The sequence below is a fragment of the Argopecten irradians genome, chromosome 4, assembly GCF_041381155.1.
Source record: "Argopecten irradians isolate NY chromosome 4, Ai_NY, whole genome shotgun sequence".
Taxonomy (NCBI): Eukaryota; Metazoa; Mollusca; class Bivalvia; order Pectinida; family Pectinidae; genus Argopecten; species Argopecten irradians.
The window spans coordinates 31,541,778-31,561,630 of NC_091137.1; the positions used below are offsets into that span (position 1 = coordinate 31,541,778).

Here is a 19,853-nt window from a genome sequence, read left to right on the forward strand (position 1 = left end):
TATTGTATTTTGTGGCAGTAATATTTATTATGGTCATGATTTACACCACATGCATCCCTGGCAGGCTATGTACAATTTACAAAACATACATTCTCATTGTATTCTCAAGCTCTCATAAATATAAAATTGGACGCTAACGCAGGAACATAAGCTTTAAGTTATCTTGGTTCCGATCAAAATGCTTGAACAGGATTGTTATGGTATGATAACGAAACATAATATCTATGAAAATAAGTGTAACATTCATTATATTCTTCTGATTTTAAAGCCGAAAATATTTTCAGTACATGATTAGACTCAACAAAACCAACATTGTTATTTCATAATGAACTGTTTTACCCCTATGATTGTGTTCAGGGGTGAATAAGTATAGCAAATCTGTTCAATATTTGAGAAAAAAAAAGAAGTATGTGGATTTATTTGTTCATTTTGCATGTTAAATCACCTTAAAACTTCTGGGTTTTTGAGAACCATTGAATGAACAAATCTCAGAATCACAGATATTTCCATATTTTTAAGGGTACACAATTACATATGTCCATTTTGCATATGGAATTGCAAGGCAAATGCTTAAACAAATAAATAAGTTATAGCAGAAAAAGGGAAAATTTTAACACAGTAACACACTCTAGATCTGCAGCTACACTAAGTTTAATGCTTATTTTTATTCTATGAAAACTCCAAGATTTCTCCCCCCCCCCCCCGCCCTTTAAAAAAAAAAAGAAAATGAATAAAATCAAGCAATAATTTAAACAATAACAAATTTTAATCTAACAGGTGTGTTATTTGCCTTGCCAACATTTGATCAAAATGGCTTTATCCAAATCCAAGTGGTTAAGTCATGATGAAAAACAAAAGGGGCTTAACTCTCATCTCACTATCTTGCGACACTAATGGATTCACATGAAGCATAGACTAATGGTACTGAAAATGACATAAAACTTCATGAAGGAAGTCTGGGGAGAATATGAAAAACAATTAAGTTCATTTATATAAGAAAACTGAGCCGAATTTGCGTCAGCCATCTTGGTTTTTAGACCAACACTTGTTAAGGGCCACCTCAGTATCATTCAAGGCAAGTTACACCTCAATCCTAAGTCTGCAGCTTAAGAATAAGTTTGAAATGAGAAAAGATTACTGAGGGTGCATTTCAAAGAATGAAGCACATTGACTTCAGGCCCATATTTCTCAAAACAAAATGTTATTTCCATTATGTAACCTATGCTAAAAAAGTCTGTTTTTGACTTAAGTTTGTTTCGAGGATTCGGGCAAGATCATTCTTTCAAATCAAGTTCAAATGACCAATAAATATTTCTTTTAAGTATACGTAACTAGTTCTGCATATCCATTCTCCATCCACACTGTAGAAGACATGATATTAGGGCAGAACACTCTCCCACTCATCCCCCATCCACACTGTAGAAGACATGATATTAGGGCAGAACACTCTCCCACTCATCCCCCATCCACACTGTAGAAGACATGATATTAGGGCAGAACACTCTCCCACTCATCCCCCATCCACACTGTAGAAGACATGATATTAGGGCAGAACACTCTCCCACTCATCCCCCATCCACACTGTAGAAGACATGATATTAGGGCAGAACACTCTCCCACTCATCCCCCATCCACACTGTAGAAGACATGATATTAGGGCAGAACACTCTCCCACTCATCCCCCATCCACACTGTAGAAGACATGATATTAGGGCAGAACACTCTCCCACTCATCCCCCATCCACACTGTAGAAGACATGATATTAGGGCAGAACACTCTCCCACTCATCCCCCATCCACACACGAGCACACAATCCTCTAACATGCTTCTTTCTTGGTTATTTGTATAACCATCAAGAGAATTCTTGAATGCAATATAAATTTTGTTTCCTCAAAGTGTGGTCAACCTTGTTTATTTTGAATATTCTGTTTATCCAGACCAACTTCCATTTATCAATGGACCTATTTTTATTTAATTTCTAGGGAAGCTTGCAAATTTCCCCAAACACATAGACTTTAAGATGATAAGTTTAACAGTAATAATCTCACATATTAATATACATGTATATAGAATCCAGTAAACATATATGACATCATTGCACTATTGTATGTCTAGTCCGACATATCCCTCAAAATCCATAAAGATTTATGACTACATGTTCTGTCTTCTAGATCTTTTCAAAACAACAGACAATACCTCTCAGTAGTATAGATATTTGCTGTGATGTTTCTAGCTTTCCAAGTGTATAATTTCTCAGTGTTCACAGTGTGAGCAGTTTTTATAGAACAACTTATTTTGCAGTTTTCAGCACCAACAACCAAATTAAGCTACAAAATACTGACACACAGAGGATAAAGGTCAAAGTTCATAGGTTATATGGAGATGGACAAATCATCGTAAAGGTGATGTCATGGTTGCTAAGGAAGAATCTTCCTCTCTCTCAGCAGCGTTTTGTTTGAGTTCGTGTAGCGTGTGTGCAAATCGTGACCATTCATCGTGCTTAGGTGTGGCAATGGTCTGAAACAGACAAAAGTTACAAATACTTTGTACATCACAATAAACTTATATGCATGATAAGTAGTAATTGGTCAAACATGTACTGTATAACATCATAACCAGATCATAAAACTTTAATTCATTAAATTTTCTTTTAGAACTGCTTAACTTAATATTTTCTCATTTTTATTTTTTTTTTATTTTTATAAAGTTGCAACATTTTTATTAAAGACAAGAGATCCCAGAGGGATCTTGGCGCCCACCAAAGAATGATCTATGTCTGACAATGGAAAGAGGGATCTTTTCCCTGCTTTTCAAACTTTTTCAAAAACACGACATATAAAATTTGAGACAGATCGCTATAGTACTTTCTAAGAAATAGTGGTAACAAACTTCAACAATGAAATCTAAGATGGCGGCCGGTTGGCTATCTTGTTTACCGATCAGTCCCGAAAGGCATTATGCATCAGTCCTAAAAGGTACTATGCACAACTATGGTACAAGGGGAACCTACACATAAAATTTGAGAGAGATCCCTTCAGTACTTTCTGAGAAATAGCGGTAACAAACTTAAACAATCAAAATCCAAGATGGCCGTCGGTCGGCCATCTTGTTTACCGATCGGTCACAAATAACAATATGCACAACTAGGGTCCTTGGGGAACCTTCATATGAAATTTGTGAACGATACCTTTAGTACTTTTTGAGAAATAGCGGTAACAATCTTTAACTATCAAAATCCAAGATGGCCGCCTGTTGGCCATCTTGTTGAACGATCGGTCCCAAAATGCAATATGCACAACTAGGGCCCTAGAAGAACCTATATACGAAATTTGAGAAAGACCCCTTCAGTACTTTTTGAGTAATAGCTGTAACAAACTTTAACTATCAAAATCCAAGATGGCCACCTGTCGGCCATCTTGTTCACCGATCGGTCCTAAAATGCAATATGCACAACTAGGGTCCTAGGGGAACCTGTATATGAAATTTGAGAAAGACCCCTTCAGTACTTTTTGAGTAATAGCTGTAACAAACTTTAACTATCAAAATCCAAGATGGCCACCTGTCGGCCATCTTGTTCACCGATCGGTCCTAAAATGCAATATGCACAACTAGGGCCCTAGAAGAACCTATATATGAAGTTTGAGAAAGATCCTTTCAGTACTTTTTGAGTAATAGCGGTAACAAACTTTAACTATCAAAATCCAAGATGGCTGCCTGTCGGCCATCTTGTTGACCGATCGGTCCCAAAATGCAATATGCACAACTAGGGCCCTAGGGGAACCTACATATGAAATTTGAGAAAGATCCCTTCAGTACTTTTTGAGAAATAGCGGTAACAAACTTTAACTATCAAAATCCAAGATGGCCGCCTGTCGGCCATCTTGTTGACTGATCGGAGCCAAAATGCAATATGCACAACTAGGGTCCTAGGGGAACCTGTATATGAAATTTGAGAAACATCCTTTCAGCACTTTTTGAGAAATAGCGGTAACAAACTTTAACTATCAACTCTTGTTGAACGATCGGTCCCAAAATGCAATATGCACAACTAGGGCCCTAGGGGAACCTACATATGAAATTTGAGAAAGATCCCTTCAGTACTTTCTGAGAAATAGTGGTAACAAGTATTGTTAACGGACGGACGGACGGACGGACGGACGGACGGACGGACGGACGACGGACTACGGACGAAAGGCGATTTGAATAGCCCACCATCTAATGATGGTGGGCTAAAAATAACCTGCTGAATGATATGATTCTTGGTATTATCAGATTAGTTGAATGGAAAACCATCTCATCTTTCAAAGTTATTTACATCTAGATCAGATGCACAAAATAAAGTGTATGTTGAAATTTGAGCTAAAAATCATAAATTGTGCAGCTGATGTGAACTTTATTGAGAATATTTTACACAGACCTCGGCTACATCATAGATGTAAATGTGTCCCAGGTCATCTCCAGTAGCAATATGGGCACCTGTCTGGTGCCATCGGCAACGGTTTAGTGCTACATTATTCTCCATAGAAACAGTGGCTGTTGGCACCTAGAACAAAATTTACAAATAAATGAAATTCTTAACTTGCTTTATTCCTTTCTGAGAACAAATACATTTATTTGCAAGAATGAAATTTTATTTAAGAAACATAAAGGTGAGTTATTGGTTTGACATAATTTACTGATTGACAAGTGTTATGTAATGGGATGTCATACGTAACCTTATAATGTCTGTCTTATATGTCTTATGTCTCAATATCACACCTTTACATAACTCAGTATCATTATGAAGTCAAACCTGTACATAACTCAGTATCATTATGAAGTCAAACCTGTACATAACTCAGTATCATTATGAAGTCAAACCTGTACATAACTCAGTATCATTATGAAGTCAAACCTGTACATAACTCAGTATCATTATGAAGTCAAACCTGTACATAACTCAGTATCATTATGAAGTCAAACCTGTACATAACTCAGTATCATTATGAAGTCAAACCTGTACCTAACTCAGTATCATTATAAAGTCAAACCTGTACATAACTCAGTATCATTATGAAGTCAAACCTTTACATATCTCAGTATCATTATGAAGTCAAACCTTTACATATCTCAGTATCATTATGAAGTCAAACCTTTACATAACTCAGTATCATTATGAAGTCAAACCTGTACATAACTCAGTATCATTATGAAGTCAAACCTGTACATAATTCAGTATCATTATGAAGTCAAACCTTTACATACCTCAGTATCATTATGAAGTCAAACCTGTACATAACTTAATATCATTATGAAGTCAAACCTGTACAGAATTCAGTATCATTATGAAGTCAAACCTTTACATACCTCAGTATCATTATGAAGTCAAACCTGTACATAATTCAGTATCATTATGAAGTCAGATCTGTACCTATCTCAGTATCATTATGAAGTCAAACCTTTACATACGGATTACCTCAGTGTCATTATGAAGTCAAACTTGTACATAATTCAGTGTCATTATGAAGTCAAATCTGTACCTATCTCAGTATCATTATGAAGTCAACCTGTACCTAACTCAGTATCATTATGAAGTCAAACCTGTACATAATTCAGTATCATTATGAAGTCAAACCTTTACATACCTCAGTATCGTTATTAAGATGCCACAAGTCCAAACGTCCCATACCATCTACACTAGCAAACAGGGCTGGATGGACTGGAGACCACTGTACATCATAAACGTAGTCACTGTTGTCTTCAAACGAATGGATAAACTTGGAGTCCTGAAAACAATATCAAAATGTGTTCATTGTAACAATTTATGTAAAAGTAGATTATGTAAACCAATTTTCTTTCGTGGTCATAATACGCTTGAATTTTTTCTTAATTTCTTTTCGCAGAGTTTTACAATTGAATGAATATACCTTTCAATATAAGTGTCAGGGTGGCAGGATATTAATTTGCAGAAATAAACTTTCACGAAATTACTCTCATCATAAAATTTGCGAAAATAAAAAGCACACCAATGAAATTTAACTTTTAGTAGTACAAATGTGAGATTTATAAATTTTGAAATACAGAACTTAAAACTTTTTTCTCTTTAAATTTTTTTAATTTGTATTCACAGTAAAGTTACAAGTGGACAAAATCGAGTTATGAGAATTTATGACATGGGGGATAACTCTCTTTTTCATGCCTAATAATTTTCGTTAAGAGGGTGTAGTTATAAAACAGTACATTACCTTTATACTCCAGAGTTTGATTGTCCAATCAAAGGAGGATGTAAGGAAGTAAGGTGAGAAGTCTATTTGGCCAGGTACAGAGTGACAGTTAATGCCAGTAATGGGTCCTTGGTGACCCTCGAAAGCCTCACTGATACCAGCCTTACTGCAAGCACACGAAAAATCATTAACACATGTTCATGCTTTTTAAATAATAAGTAATATGTATCAGTTGACCTATCATCTATATCATTGATTCATGTTACATAATGGTAAACACTATGATATGTCTTGTAAATATTAGATATAAGTCAGCACTTTGATAAGTTATGTTTATAACAGGTATGCAGGGGTTTCAATATCAGATGTACCCGGTACTTTTTGCTGGTTAAACCTGGTTGTGGTACTGCCTAATTTGGGCTAAATTAATTTTATAACATACAGATATTATAGAAAGAATCCCCTGAAATTGTATCTGTACCACCTCTCTTGAAAGATAATGAAAACCCTGGGTATGTATCAACTAAACTGTCAGCATACTCGCTCATACTACTAGCAACTCAGTAATGGTAAGCACATTGATATGTGTAAATAACGGTTATAAGTTTAAACAAATCCTGTCATACGAGACATGTAATATAACTTTAAAAGTCTACTCACCCTAGAGGTACCTAACATTCATGTCTATAAGCTGTGGGGATACTTACCTTCCATGCCTACAGGCTGTGTATACAGTACAATCCTCACTCCCCACCACAAAATTGTTGACATCATTGGCCAGGAAGGAAAATGAAGTCACAGCCACCGCCTTACTTTGTTTATGATGGAGCTCCATACTGTCCTGGAGGAAAAAATTGGAAATCAAATTGAAAATTGAGATAATTGATTATCAGTTATTTCATAAAACTTCTTTTGTAATATGTAGAGAAACTTGACAAGTTGACGAATTTCCATTAGAGATTTACCTGTGGTCGTTACTTATATGTTTGTGATGATTTTGAGGTTTACAAACTAATGATTAATTTCCATAAGAAATTTACCTGTAGTTGTTACTAATATATTTGTGATTTGTTTCCTATTGATGAATTTGAGATTTACCCGTGTTTATTACTGATATATTTGTGATGAGTTTCCTGTTGATGAATTTGAGATTTACCTGTGTTTATTACTGATATATTTGTGATTAGTTTCCTGTTGATGAATTTGAGATTTACCTGTGGTTATTACTAATTTATTTGTGATGAGTGAACTGCTGATGAATTTTAGATTTACCTGTGTTTATTACTAATATACTCGTGATGAGTTTCCTGTTGATGAATTTGAGATTTACCTGTGGTTGTGACAACATGTCCAGACTCCAGGAACACATCTTGCCATCAGTGGACACACTGATCAGATTGTGGGCATTCTGAGTCCCCACCACATTCACACAGTAAACTGGATGCTGCAACATTAATCAATTAATTATCAAATTAATTGCTTTATGAATTACTGTAGCTAAGCACAGGCAAAAATTATACACATATGAAACCAACAAGATTCATAGCAGGCACTTATAACTACTTGTTTTGCTTCTAAGAAACAATCTACAATCTTAAATTGTATTTATAAATGTCTTCAAATTTAAAATGTGTGACACACAAGTGTGAAAAAATGGATATTTTCAGAAATTTTTAGACCTGAACAAGCCTGTACATCACACTGGAGACTTTGATGATTTTGCTTGAACACCTCCAGCTCTATGTGGGAAACACAACAGATAAATAACATACTGTGTGAGCGGAGGCAGACAAGGGTGTTCTCTGTACTGGGGTCCTCTTGTTGACTCGATTGTCCCAGAGTACGATCTGTCCAGAGTAGGTACCACCCACGACCAGGTTAGGGTGGAATTCAGCAAAACAGCTCGACATCACAGCTGACTGTACACAAAAAATGAAAAACACAACAGTTACCACCCACGACCAGGTTAGGGTGGAATTCAGCAAAACAGCTCGACATCACAGCTGACTGTACACAAAAAATGAAAAACACAACAGTTACTAACTAAAAATTTCAGAGCTATACATGTATATAAAATGTGTACCTCAATGTGTACTAATAATTTCATTTCAACAAATTATATTGACAAGAAGTTATTGAACTTTATAATAATCATGATTAAAAGGTTTTAACAACAAACTCTCTTCAGATAAATATTTAATCTGAACTGGTAGTTGTTGGGCAGAACTGAATGGTTTCTTCACCTGACCGTGGAACACATATTCTGGCGTACTGAATGGTTTCTTACCTGACAGTGGAACACATATTCTGATGTACTGAATAGTTTCTTTACCTGACAATGGAACACATATTCTGGCGTACTGAATGGTTTCTTACCTGACAGTGGAACACATATTCTGATGTACTGAATGGTTTCTTTACCTGACAGTGGAACACATATTCTGATGTACTGAATAGTTTCTTTACCTGACAGTGGACCACATATTCTGGCGTACTGAATGGTTTCTTTACCTGACAATGGAACACATATTCTGGCGTACTGAATGGTTTCTTTACCTGACAGTGGAACACATATTCTGGCGTACTGAATGGTTTCTTACCTGACAGTGGAACACATATTCTGATGTACTGAATGGTTTCTTTACCTGACAGTGGAACACATATTCTTGTGTACTGGATGGTTTCTTACCTGACAGTGGAACACATATTCTGGCGTCTGCTTTTTAAACTTGACATTCCACACTAGTGCCACTCCGTCCGGGTCGTGGGGTGCATCATCATTTGTGTTATAAGAGGCTACTAACAACTCTGGGTGCTGCAATTGAAGAACATTTATCTTAAATGGTTTGAAGCATCAAATGTCTCAAAACCAAATTATAGCAAACCTGCCATAGCGACCACCTCTGTATAAAAACCGCCAGTTTAATAAGACTACTTTATTAGGGTACCAAATATTTAATTTCAACAAAATTTGCCTTGTGTAAAACGATCACCTAGCTATGAATACTATTTTTTGTCCCTTTGGGTGGTCTTTATAGACAGGTTTTACTGTTATTTCACAGGTGTGTTAAAAGGTTTTGATGTATTCAATATTTTGATACACCAGTATGATTCTTAACATCTAAATCTCTACACCACAATTTAGGCCCAAGCACTGGCCCCTTTTATCAGCCAATAGCGTTAATGTCATCTCCCCTGTATTTCCTGATGGAGTGTGTATCAGAGCTGTATCAGAGCTACCAAAGTCTGCTGGTGTTTCTCCCTCTACCTCTTCTCCAGCTAACAAAAATAATATCATGTCCGTACTTACCTGTTTTGACCAGTCCATGCTTGTAATTGTTCTGTGCTTGGACCATCTCTCATCATAGAACTCTCTATTCAGTTTCAGTCTCTCTCCAGCCAAGTCACTACACAGATATTTATACATCATTAATTTTAAAAGAATACAAAGAATTTCATACCATATCAAAAGACACTGTCCACAGAAAAATATTACACTATTTGCTTAGTATTTCCTTTAAAGAACAAAATATATATGCATTTGATAGATGTGGAAAAAGAAAAAGATATTTTTCATACTTTTATACATTTTAAAGATACATGTACATTAATTTTTTCTTATTTGCATTAGAACAGGTTTTTTTTTCTTTTTGAATGATTAAATCTGCTGCAGAAATGAGAAGTTATAGAATGGAGAAAATAATATAAATGATTTCTCCTATTTCTGTAACTTTCCTGGCCTATTCTCAGGTCAACCACAAAGAAATGAATATATAATGTATATTAAGGGTTTGCTGTTTACATTATTCCAGCACAAGTGTACATAACATGATAAATTCATATGACAAATCTGTCAGCCTCTATTTTTAGAAACAACAGAAAATTGTACATTACGTATACTATCACAAGACACATACTCATCTTTGCCTTCTCCGTCCCCTCCAGAATAGTCTGTGAAGATATCAACACTTTCACAAAGTGCACGTTCAACGAGACGAGTTGTGTGATCAAAAAAGAGTTGGAAATCTTCTGACATAATCGCCTGTTTTTTCTCCTCCTCACTCAGTTCTGGCACTGGATAAAAAGAAACCCTGACATTAGTACAGTTTAGCAATAATTCATTCTCTGAACTGAAATAAGGTTGCTCTACATACCAATTCTACACAAAAGGCTTCAATATGTAATGTAGGAGTAATTCAAATTGGAGAGAGAAAAATAAAAAAAATATATACCAATGCTACATTTTTATTTTGTATTACGGTTCAAACAATCAAATCCAGCATTTAGAAATAACTGATAATTAGGTAAAACCCCTATGATAGAGAAAAAAAATGTGTTGAACAGATTTACTTAATAAGAACAGGATAGAACATTATATTTCAATAAATTGAGTTAAATCATCAAATGCGATTTAATATTAAGACATATACATGCATGAGATCAGGCTTTCAATTTAAAGATATTGAACTACGTTTCATTAAATACTGTTATCACTGAAGTTCAAACAATTGTTAAAGGTATACAAATCAAAGAGGTGTTAATTAAATAGTACAGAGGCAAATTTAGTGTACTACAACTTACATGGTTTATCCTCTTTCTTGTCATCCTCTAATGTCTTGGACGGTGGCACCATCTCAACATGTGGCATCTTGTGGTGGCTCATGGAGTGTTCTGTCACATCCATGGAGTCTGCGTCATCATCTGTACGACCGACAGGGTCGTCATATACAAGAACTGTTTGTTAATATTTCCCTCTGCTGTTCTATTACAAATGCTTTGTGATTCTGCATTATAGGTTTCCTCGCTGTATAACCATTAGGAACTAATGTTGTAAAAATTAACTGCTATATAACATATAGCTAGCATTTTTGTACTTGGAATTCAAATTTTTCTCCATGGCCTATTATCTAGTTTGTAAAACTGCCGGGCCTGGGACTTTTTAAATTGGGATTTTAGGTCATTAAAAGTGAAATTCATATTAGGAGTCAAATTAAGCATGCTGTAATTCCAATTATTTCTCAAGAGATCTATGTTATGGCTTTACAGTATTGCCATAGATTTTCTATTATGAATTAGATTCAGAAGGAAAGCTCAGCAGTAGAGCTACCGTTAACACCCTTCAATCCTCGATATCAGAATAGATGCTCTAAGCTAATCAGAAAGCCTGTCATATTGCATAATCGTTCTATGCCAATCAGAAGTCATGAGCACAAATTCCTCTAATCAATCAGAAGTAAAAGCCAAATTATCCTAGCCACACAGAAACTCTATCATAGTTTTACACTAATACCAATAGCAAATCATGACATACAGCTCATTAAATAACCAAAACCAATCAGAAATCATCACAATTACTCTTAGCCAATGGGAAGTTCTATAGTACACACAACCCTCACTAACATAGCAGAAATTCTCCTAGCCAATCAGAAATTCTATAGCTGAAGTTCTTCCAGCCAATCAGAAATCCTGGAACTAAAATTCTCTTAGCCAATCAGAAGTTCTAAAGCTGAAATTCTCTTCGTCAATCAGAAGTTTTACAAATTCAAATGACTGTAGTCAATATCATATGTCTTTAAGAAGTAAACAATTAAATTTCACTATTAACACACATTCACTGGCTAAAAGAGAAAGAAAGATGGACAGATAGAAAATTGATGACACTAAAACATCTATACCTCAAATGTACAACAAAAAGAATTAACTATATTATAAAATGTGAAAATGCTATCAAACAATCTATTAAAAAGAGTAGATAGATTTTATTATAAACTTCTCACCATGATCTGTTTCCAAATCAAAGAACATGATTTTAGTTTTTGATAGTCTACATTACACAGGTAATCTGTTTCATGTTAAAAATTAGTTTGATTACAAACATAAATTAAAATATACATGTACTATTAGATCCATCCTAGATTAAGGAATGAAACAAATTATTATTTACCCTGCAATAAAACAAACATTGTTTTAAAACATTTATAATAAGATGCATCAATTCATATTATATCTCACAATATGACTATAGGTTTCTAAGTAAGACCCAGTTGTGCCTGGCATGATATTAACATCACTGGATTATACAATCAACCTCTATGACAAGCATTGCTTTATATCCTTATTAGAAGCATTTCTTTTTCATGCAATGCTGCCACCAGTACTCTGACTCTACTGCCAAACAATGTGTACTGAAGGTAACCATTCTGTAGATTCTACAATATTAAAGACTGCAGGCTCCCTATACCCATAGCACAGTGCAAACACTTAAAGAGATACAAACTGTATACATATCTACTTAATCTAAAACATGTCAACTATACAAAACAACACAACCCCATACTAAGTCATACTTTTTTCACTAAGTCATACTCTATTTTCTTTAAGTAATACGTATATTCTATTTTCAATAAGTCATCCTTCTTATAACTTCTACAGATGACCTCTACTAGATAGGTAAATATGATTTTGAATAGACACCCTAGCTGGTAATCACATTTTTAGTACATGCAATATTTGTAATTATTTTTTCTAGATTTCCTTATCAGACCAGAATAAAAAAATTGTAAATAACATTTAGAGATAAGAATGAAATAAAAATTAAATCAATGAGGTATATCTCCTAATTATTTTGATATAAAGACAGTTTGCTGCTACTACACAGACTGAAATAAATGATTTAATCAGGATAAGGGGAAAAGATGAAAAACGAAATAAAAATTAGGGCTGAAGTCAACAAACAATACATTTATTATAAATTTAATGAATGCTGACAGAATTCATGTAAAATTCTCAATCTTTGCATATAACCGACTACAGAGTTACTTTCCTTGCCAGTTAGTATCTGTTGTGACAACATTATTTTATGAGTCAAATTTGAGTCGTTTTCTCTGAAAAGTATGACATAACACTCACAAACTGATGATGTCACAATCAATACCTTTCCGCAAGGATAGATAACTCTGTAATTTGCAAATAAAGAATAGGTGCCACTTCAATTAATGTTTAACTATATTCAATGCCAGTTATTACGGTAATGCAGAAATAAAGCAGGTTTAAATAAATATACTGTAAAGTGAAGGTAACAGAATTACACACTACATGTATTTATTTTTCTATCAACATTGATATTTCTGAAAAACAGAAGTTTACGAGCAATATCGAGAAATAATGAATAGAAGTAATCACTAACAACTATTGTGTAATGGCTGGCATCATTCTATAGATCTACATTTACCAATCTGATTAAAAATACAGATCCTCATCAGCACTACCTTTGACAAGAGGATCTGAGAAAATCCCATTAGGGGTCATGTCTAGGTAACCTTTGGAAATGGCCAATCAAATTGCTGCCTGCAGAATCTTGACAGTGAATTTCATGGGACGAAATTGTTTGAAAAAACTGTCAGAATTATTTTCGTCTATGTAGTCATATCGCCCAAAGAGCACAACAAAGCTAATTGTATATATATATACTGGGACGAAATAGCGTGTTCAACTGATGTAGCAAAGTGTAGAAAATGCATTTGATCTGAAGTACTCGTGGTATAAAGGTCAACCGAACATGACAGGAGTGGGTATGAGGATCTGTATTTTAATCAGATTGTACATTTACAAGACTTGGTGTGTAATATAAATCGATAAGCTTCATACTACTTTGTACCTACAAAAATGTATATAGCTAATACATAAACATTTTATAGATGAACTGCTGTCTATCAGTCTAATCTGCATACAAAGCTAATGTTATGATGACAGGAGATGGCAGTGGTTATGATGATGATGAAGATGATATAAAGTGATGGAAATAATAACAAATAAAAGATTATTGAAAAATAAGAAATAAAATAACAAAATCAATGAAAATAGTATTTTTTGACAGACTTAGAAGTTAATATAGGCATAACATACATGTATCATATTCTCATTCAAAAGAGGCAGGTTACGTATACTCTAAAATAGTTCATAACATTGTCTATATATCGTGCAAATAGCTAGAAAAGGAATACAATGAAAGCAAATTAATAAAGGAATAAAAATCAACAAGAGGTATAGAAAAAAAGTTAAGACAATACTGAAACAATAGGTGTTTAGCACGCTGGTAAGTCAAAGACACACCATAGATAATACTGATTAATATATATCTCTATATATTAGTCTACAGTGGGTCTTTGACTTACCAGCGTGCTTAAAACCTTTGTTGAAACAAAAGAATGAAAACAGGTTCCTTTTGCAGAAATTATTATACATTGTTTATTCTTTTATTCACAATCTATATCTATTTCAATAGATCAGCTCACAATTGCAATATGATTTAAAATTTTGGTGGTAAGGGTAAATACAGCCAATAATATGACTGATGTTTGTTTTAAAAAAGAAATCCAATACTAATAATTATGTAGCTTCAGATTCTGTGTGATGACTGTAATAATATCTTCATCAATCATTGTTGTACTAAATCCGTTCTAAAATTACATCATTTCCAGGTGGACTTGAAAATCTATAAATCCTAGATAATACTACAAAATAATACTCTGATGGTGATACCGTGATGAAACAAAAGAGAAAATTACAGAAACAAAATAAGTCATATGTTTACATTACAACATTGACCCCGTATAAAGCCAAAACGTGCCACAGAACTGTGCTTCTGATACAAAATCATGGTCAGTCAGACTCTTGTAAAGATTACACATACAGTAGATTTACCTTAATTTTATCATTTTGTTATTACAACAAAGTTAATATTTTATTCTTTAAAACTTATTCCAAATACAATATATAGACATGCATTATAATGATTCAACTTTTAGGTTATAACATCCTTTCAAGTCTGTTAACATAAATATAAGAACCACTTTACTGTATTATTGATAGTTTAAACCTAAATATGGATAATTTTCAATATGTCAAAGCATTTCGGATACTTTAAGTCAATTCATATACATTCATACAGATGCTTGCAAGAGACAATCCAGTTTTCTTTTTGTTTATCCATGACAAGTTTATATATAGAGTAGTTATTTGAACTTCTGAAGCGATGTAGAATTCACAGGACAAGAGGATCAGTATATGTGAAGGCAGTAGAGAGCATATAGAAGTACATCTGAGAACAAGTAAGAGTTCAAATATATGGTTGTTGACTGTATATACCTAATTATTGGCTCAGACAAAAAATCATCTATGATTGATTGAAGCACAAGTTTGAAAATATTAATACATATATATTGCATACTGTTTTCAAATGGAACACAGTCTAAAGAAAAGAAACAAATAGACAAATATAAATAGTATCAATCATTTCTTCTGATAAGCAAGGCCTACAGATTCTCTCATTGATTCCATTCAAGACGTTAAGAAGAGGATATTCAAAGATATCCAGAAAGATCTCTGCTATGTTTACATCTATAACCAAACACTGACTACTAAACAAGAGTCTGACTAACCAAGACAAAATCTAGTGGACACAGACATCACTAAATACCTTCATCATCATCAAAAAACTCGTCCTCCCATTCCAAATCGTGATATATAAATTTGGGTGACCCATGTCGAGGAGAGCTATATCGAGACGACCCACCTAAATGCAGAGTCCGAACGAAGCATTAATAAGCAGAAAAATAGCAAATACATCAGTATGGGAGTGTCCTTTCTGGTCTCATGGCAATTACAATGATTCTTGAATATACAAAATATTTTTTAGTAATTCGAAGGATATCAGTAAGTAATTTCTAAAATCAAAGAATACATTTTGACTTATTTGAGTATATTGTACAACAGAACTATCTTATTTAACATTTTAGTCATCAATCAGCATTAATTTAGTAACCATTTAAATATCATACTAAGAGATTATTTATTAGCATGTCTTTTCTTTAACAAAATATGTACAAATAACCAAAAAACAAAACAATGAATATGGCTGATATTGACGAAAAGCAAGCCAAGGGAAAAAAGAAAGAAAATAGCAAATGCCTGAGAACAAGTTTTATTGAGTACAGAGTACCACATTAGAGGCCCCACAATGTATCTAAATGTCAGTGTTAAACTAAACTTAGCCAGCATATTACACAAAATAAATCTCAAGTTCATGTATAAACTTTCCTGTTTGTGGGTGTGTGTCTGTTGCTATTGTTTTTTTTATTACTTTAGCTTAAATGACTGCTAATTTTGAACATACCACGCAAAAGATATTTTGATATTTCTGCGAGTTTGCCCTTTCATTAATGTGTTCAATCCATATCAATGAATTCTGAAGAGCATATTTTTTATACAACCATTCTTTAACAGTGACCTTGACTTAGTGGGTTTAAAAAACTACATAAGGTTCAAGAAAGACATATTATAGAGAAAATGGGCCTGCAAACTCTAGAGAAAAAGAGGTGAAATGGGCCTGCAAACTCTCAAGAGAACAAGAGGTAAAATGGTCCTGCCAACTCTCTAGAGAACAAGAGGTGAAATGGGCCTGCCATATCGCTAAAGGAAAGAGGTGAAATGGGCCTGTCAACTCGCTAGAGAGCAAAAAGTTGAAATGGGTCTGCCAACTCTCTAAAGAACTAAAAGTGAAATGGGCCTTCCACCTCTCTAGAGAGCAAGAAGTGAAATGGGCCTGCCAACTCTCTAGAGAGCAAAAGGTGAAATGGGCCTATCACCTCTTTAGAGAGCAAAAGGTGAAACGGGCCTACAATCTCTTTAGAAAACAAGAGGTGAAATGGGCCTACCATCACTCTAGAGAGCAAGAGGTGAAATGGGTCTCTCAACTCTATAGAGAACAAGAGGTGAAATGGGCCTGCCAACTCTCTAGAGAACAAGAGGTGAAATGGGCCTGTCAACTCTCTAGAGAACAAGGGGTGAAAAGGGCCTACCACCTGTCTAAAGAACAAGAGGTGAAATGGGAAATGGGCCTACTACCTCTCTAGAGAACAAGAGGTGAAATGGGCCTACCACCTCCTTAGAGAACAAGAGGTTAAATAGGCCTACCACCTCTCTTAAGAACATGAGGTGGAATGGGCCTGCCAACTCTCTAGAGAACAGAAGGTGAAATGGGCCTTCCACCTCTAAAGAGAACAAGAGGTGAAATGGGCCTACCAAATCTCTAGAGAGGAAGAGGTCAAATATGGTCAAAAACTCTCTAGAGAACAAGAGGTGAAATGGGTCTACCACCTCTTTAGAGAACAAGAGGTGAAATGGGCCTATCAACTCTCTAGAGAGTAAGATGTGAAATAGGCCTGCCAACTCTCTAGAGAACAAGAGGTGAAATGGGCCTACCAACATCTAGAGAGTACGAGATGAAATGGAGTTATCAACTCCCTGTAGAGCAACAATTAACAAGTGGCCCGTGGGCCTTAAAGTGAATAGTCAGGCAAAGAAAACTAGTCTAAATGCGTTTATTGGCCTTCCAAAAGTTCTCACATATTAATACGACGATCAAGTTCTGCTTAGTTTCCCAGTTCTGACCATTAAAGTACAGAAAAGTTGAAAGCATTGAAAGCGAGGCTGCGTGGAAATGTAACCACGGACATAGTGAGCCGGGAGGACGTTTTAGAATTTCCATACTTTAAATTAATTTCTTCGTACGCAGACAGATTTTGACGAGAGATTTTATTTTTCCATTTCATAAGAAATTATACTGGATACATTCACACCATTTTTACCGACTTTAGCCATCCTTGCCCGACTGTTCACTTTAACAGTCATCTGACTTTTAGCACAATACAATGTAGTCGGTCTAAAGATTTTAGCATATTTGACCTCTGTGACCTTGAATTAAGATCAAAGTATCATTTGAACAAACTTGGTAGCCCTTCATCCCAGCATGTCACAGACCCAATTACAGGTCTCTAGGCCTCCTAGTTATTCTCAAGAAGTCGTTTAAAAATTTTAACCAATTTGATCCCTGTGAGCTTGAATGAAGGTCAAGGTCATTCATTTGAACAACCTTGGTAGCCCTTCATCCCAGCATGCTACAGGCCAAATATCAGTACCCTGGGCCTTTCGGTTATTGAGAAGAAGTCATTTGAATGAAAAGTTTACGCACGGTGGACGGAGCACGACGTCGGACGGTGTATGATGACAATATGTCATCCTGACCCTTTGGGTTAGATGACCTAAAAACTAGGGCTTCCAAAATCTCTAGAGCAAGAGGTGAAATGTGTCTACTTACAAGGTAACACCCTATATAGCAATGTAAGAGATAAAATGGGTCTATTACTAATTCTCTATACCACAAAAGATTAACAAAGGGCTTCTATGCCAAAGAGCAAGAAGGTCAATTGTTCGATCTGCAAATAATCTAAAGAACAAAAGGAAAAATATGCCTGCCAACCTTTTTCTCTCTATTTTTCTATATCAAGAGGTGAATTCTAAGAACAAAAGTTGAATGCATGGGCCTAACAAATTTTAAAAAGAACAAGAAATAAAAGGACCTGACAAATTTCCACAAAACAAGTGGTAAATTCTTTTAAAGCAAGGGGTGAAAAAGATCTGTAAACATAACAATAAATAGTGAGTGGATACAGTGCATAAATTTATACAAGTTTTGATGTGAACAATGCACTGAATGGTCTAAAACGATATTTTAAATGTAAAGTACAAATTCTGTTCTTAAAAGAGCAGATTATACAAATAAATAATGTCAAATTTAGTTTCAACCTATTAGAAATGATTATGTAGGATCAACATAACACAGCCTTTTCTATCTGTCATACTGGTGAAAGCATGCTTATATTGGGTCATGGGAATCAGTGATCTGAAATGAATTTCATATTTTTGTGTTGTGTGAATATCCTTTTAATTTTTTATTAAAACTTATTGAATAATCCTTTGGAAGACATAATCAAAATGCACCAAGGTTAACTACATTGCCAATTAGTTGAGGTATGTCCAGGAAAATTAAAAAGAATGCAAGTCTGTCTGGAGCATCAAAGCCATTGATCTACTAAATGCATGTGAGATATATCCTCTATAAGGTAGCTATATCCCTGAAGACATCATGTACCAACAGTACCATTATTTATGTGTATCGATCAGTGAAAACAGAATCACAATATTCCACAAACTTTGTAATCTAGACAAGTAATCACAAGATTAATCTACGAGAAGGACTCTGAAGCACAAAGAAACAATTTGTAATTTCCAAACATTCCACAAACTGACAATCCATGTACAAAAGATCTTTCACTTACAAAGCGTAATGTCAGTGTACACATTATGCCAAGATCTTAGTGAGAAAGATAGCCTGAGACGGTTGATACATATCATACCTACGAGAGACAAAACATGCAGAAAGTGACACTTACCCCTACTACCAGGCCCCTGGCCTACCATGGGCAGAACATAGAGAGAGAAAATAACATGGCTTTACAAAGGTAAATTGACATCAATACCAGGTTCTCAAGATCCCAAAACGATGTATGTAAAGTACAATTTACAGTCAATTTGTCCCATCTTCCGGTAATTAAAAATCACTTCATAAGACAACATCACAATCACATGAAAGTGGGAGTAATCAACGATAAATTGTACTTTACCTCTCGAAATCACCCTATTGGAAACTTTACTTTTTTATTTATAAGTCTAGGGTATTCAAATTTATAAACTTAAAAGAAACATTCACTGTAAGTAAAGCTCTATTAGGATAACTGTTTACATCAAAC

General features: G+C 34.7%; 1 protein-coding gene across 20 annotated transcripts in view; it reads right to left on the bottom strand.

Annotated features, from left to right (window-relative positions):
* The window catches only part of LOC138321292 (cytoplasmic dynein 1 intermediate chain 2-like), a 31,364-nt gene continuing 11,511 nt past the window's right edge, over positions 1–19,853 (bottom strand). For 5 of the 20 annotated variants that reach the window (XM_069264887.1, XM_069264886.1, XM_069264881.1 and 2 more), the window contains 11 exons: positions 10,786–10,905; positions 10,122–10,278; positions 9,515–9,611; positions 8,894–9,019; positions 7,977–8,123; positions 7,535–7,648; positions 6,912–7,045; positions 6,226–6,370; positions 5,626–5,766; positions 4,419–4,544; positions 1–2,518 (listed from right to left, as the gene is read on the bottom strand). In XM_069264887.1, coding sequence (XP_069120988.1) covers positions 2,393–2,518; positions 4,419–4,544; positions 5,626–5,766; positions 6,226–6,370; positions 6,912–7,045; positions 7,535–7,648; positions 7,977–8,123; positions 8,894–9,019; positions 9,515–9,611; positions 10,122–10,278; positions 10,786–10,905 — 1,433 coding nt within the window. In that variant the 3' untranslated portion in view covers positions 1–2,392. Of the gene's footprint in view, positions 2,519–4,418; positions 4,545–5,625; positions 5,767–6,225; positions 6,371–6,911; positions 7,046–7,534; positions 7,649–7,976; positions 8,124–8,893; positions 9,020–9,514; positions 9,612–10,121; positions 10,279–10,785; positions 10,939–15,682; positions 15,779–19,496; positions 19,518–19,853 lie in introns of all 20 variants that reach the window. The other 15 variants (XM_069264885.1, XM_069264878.1, XM_069264880.1 and 12 more) reach the window with 7 other exon arrangements.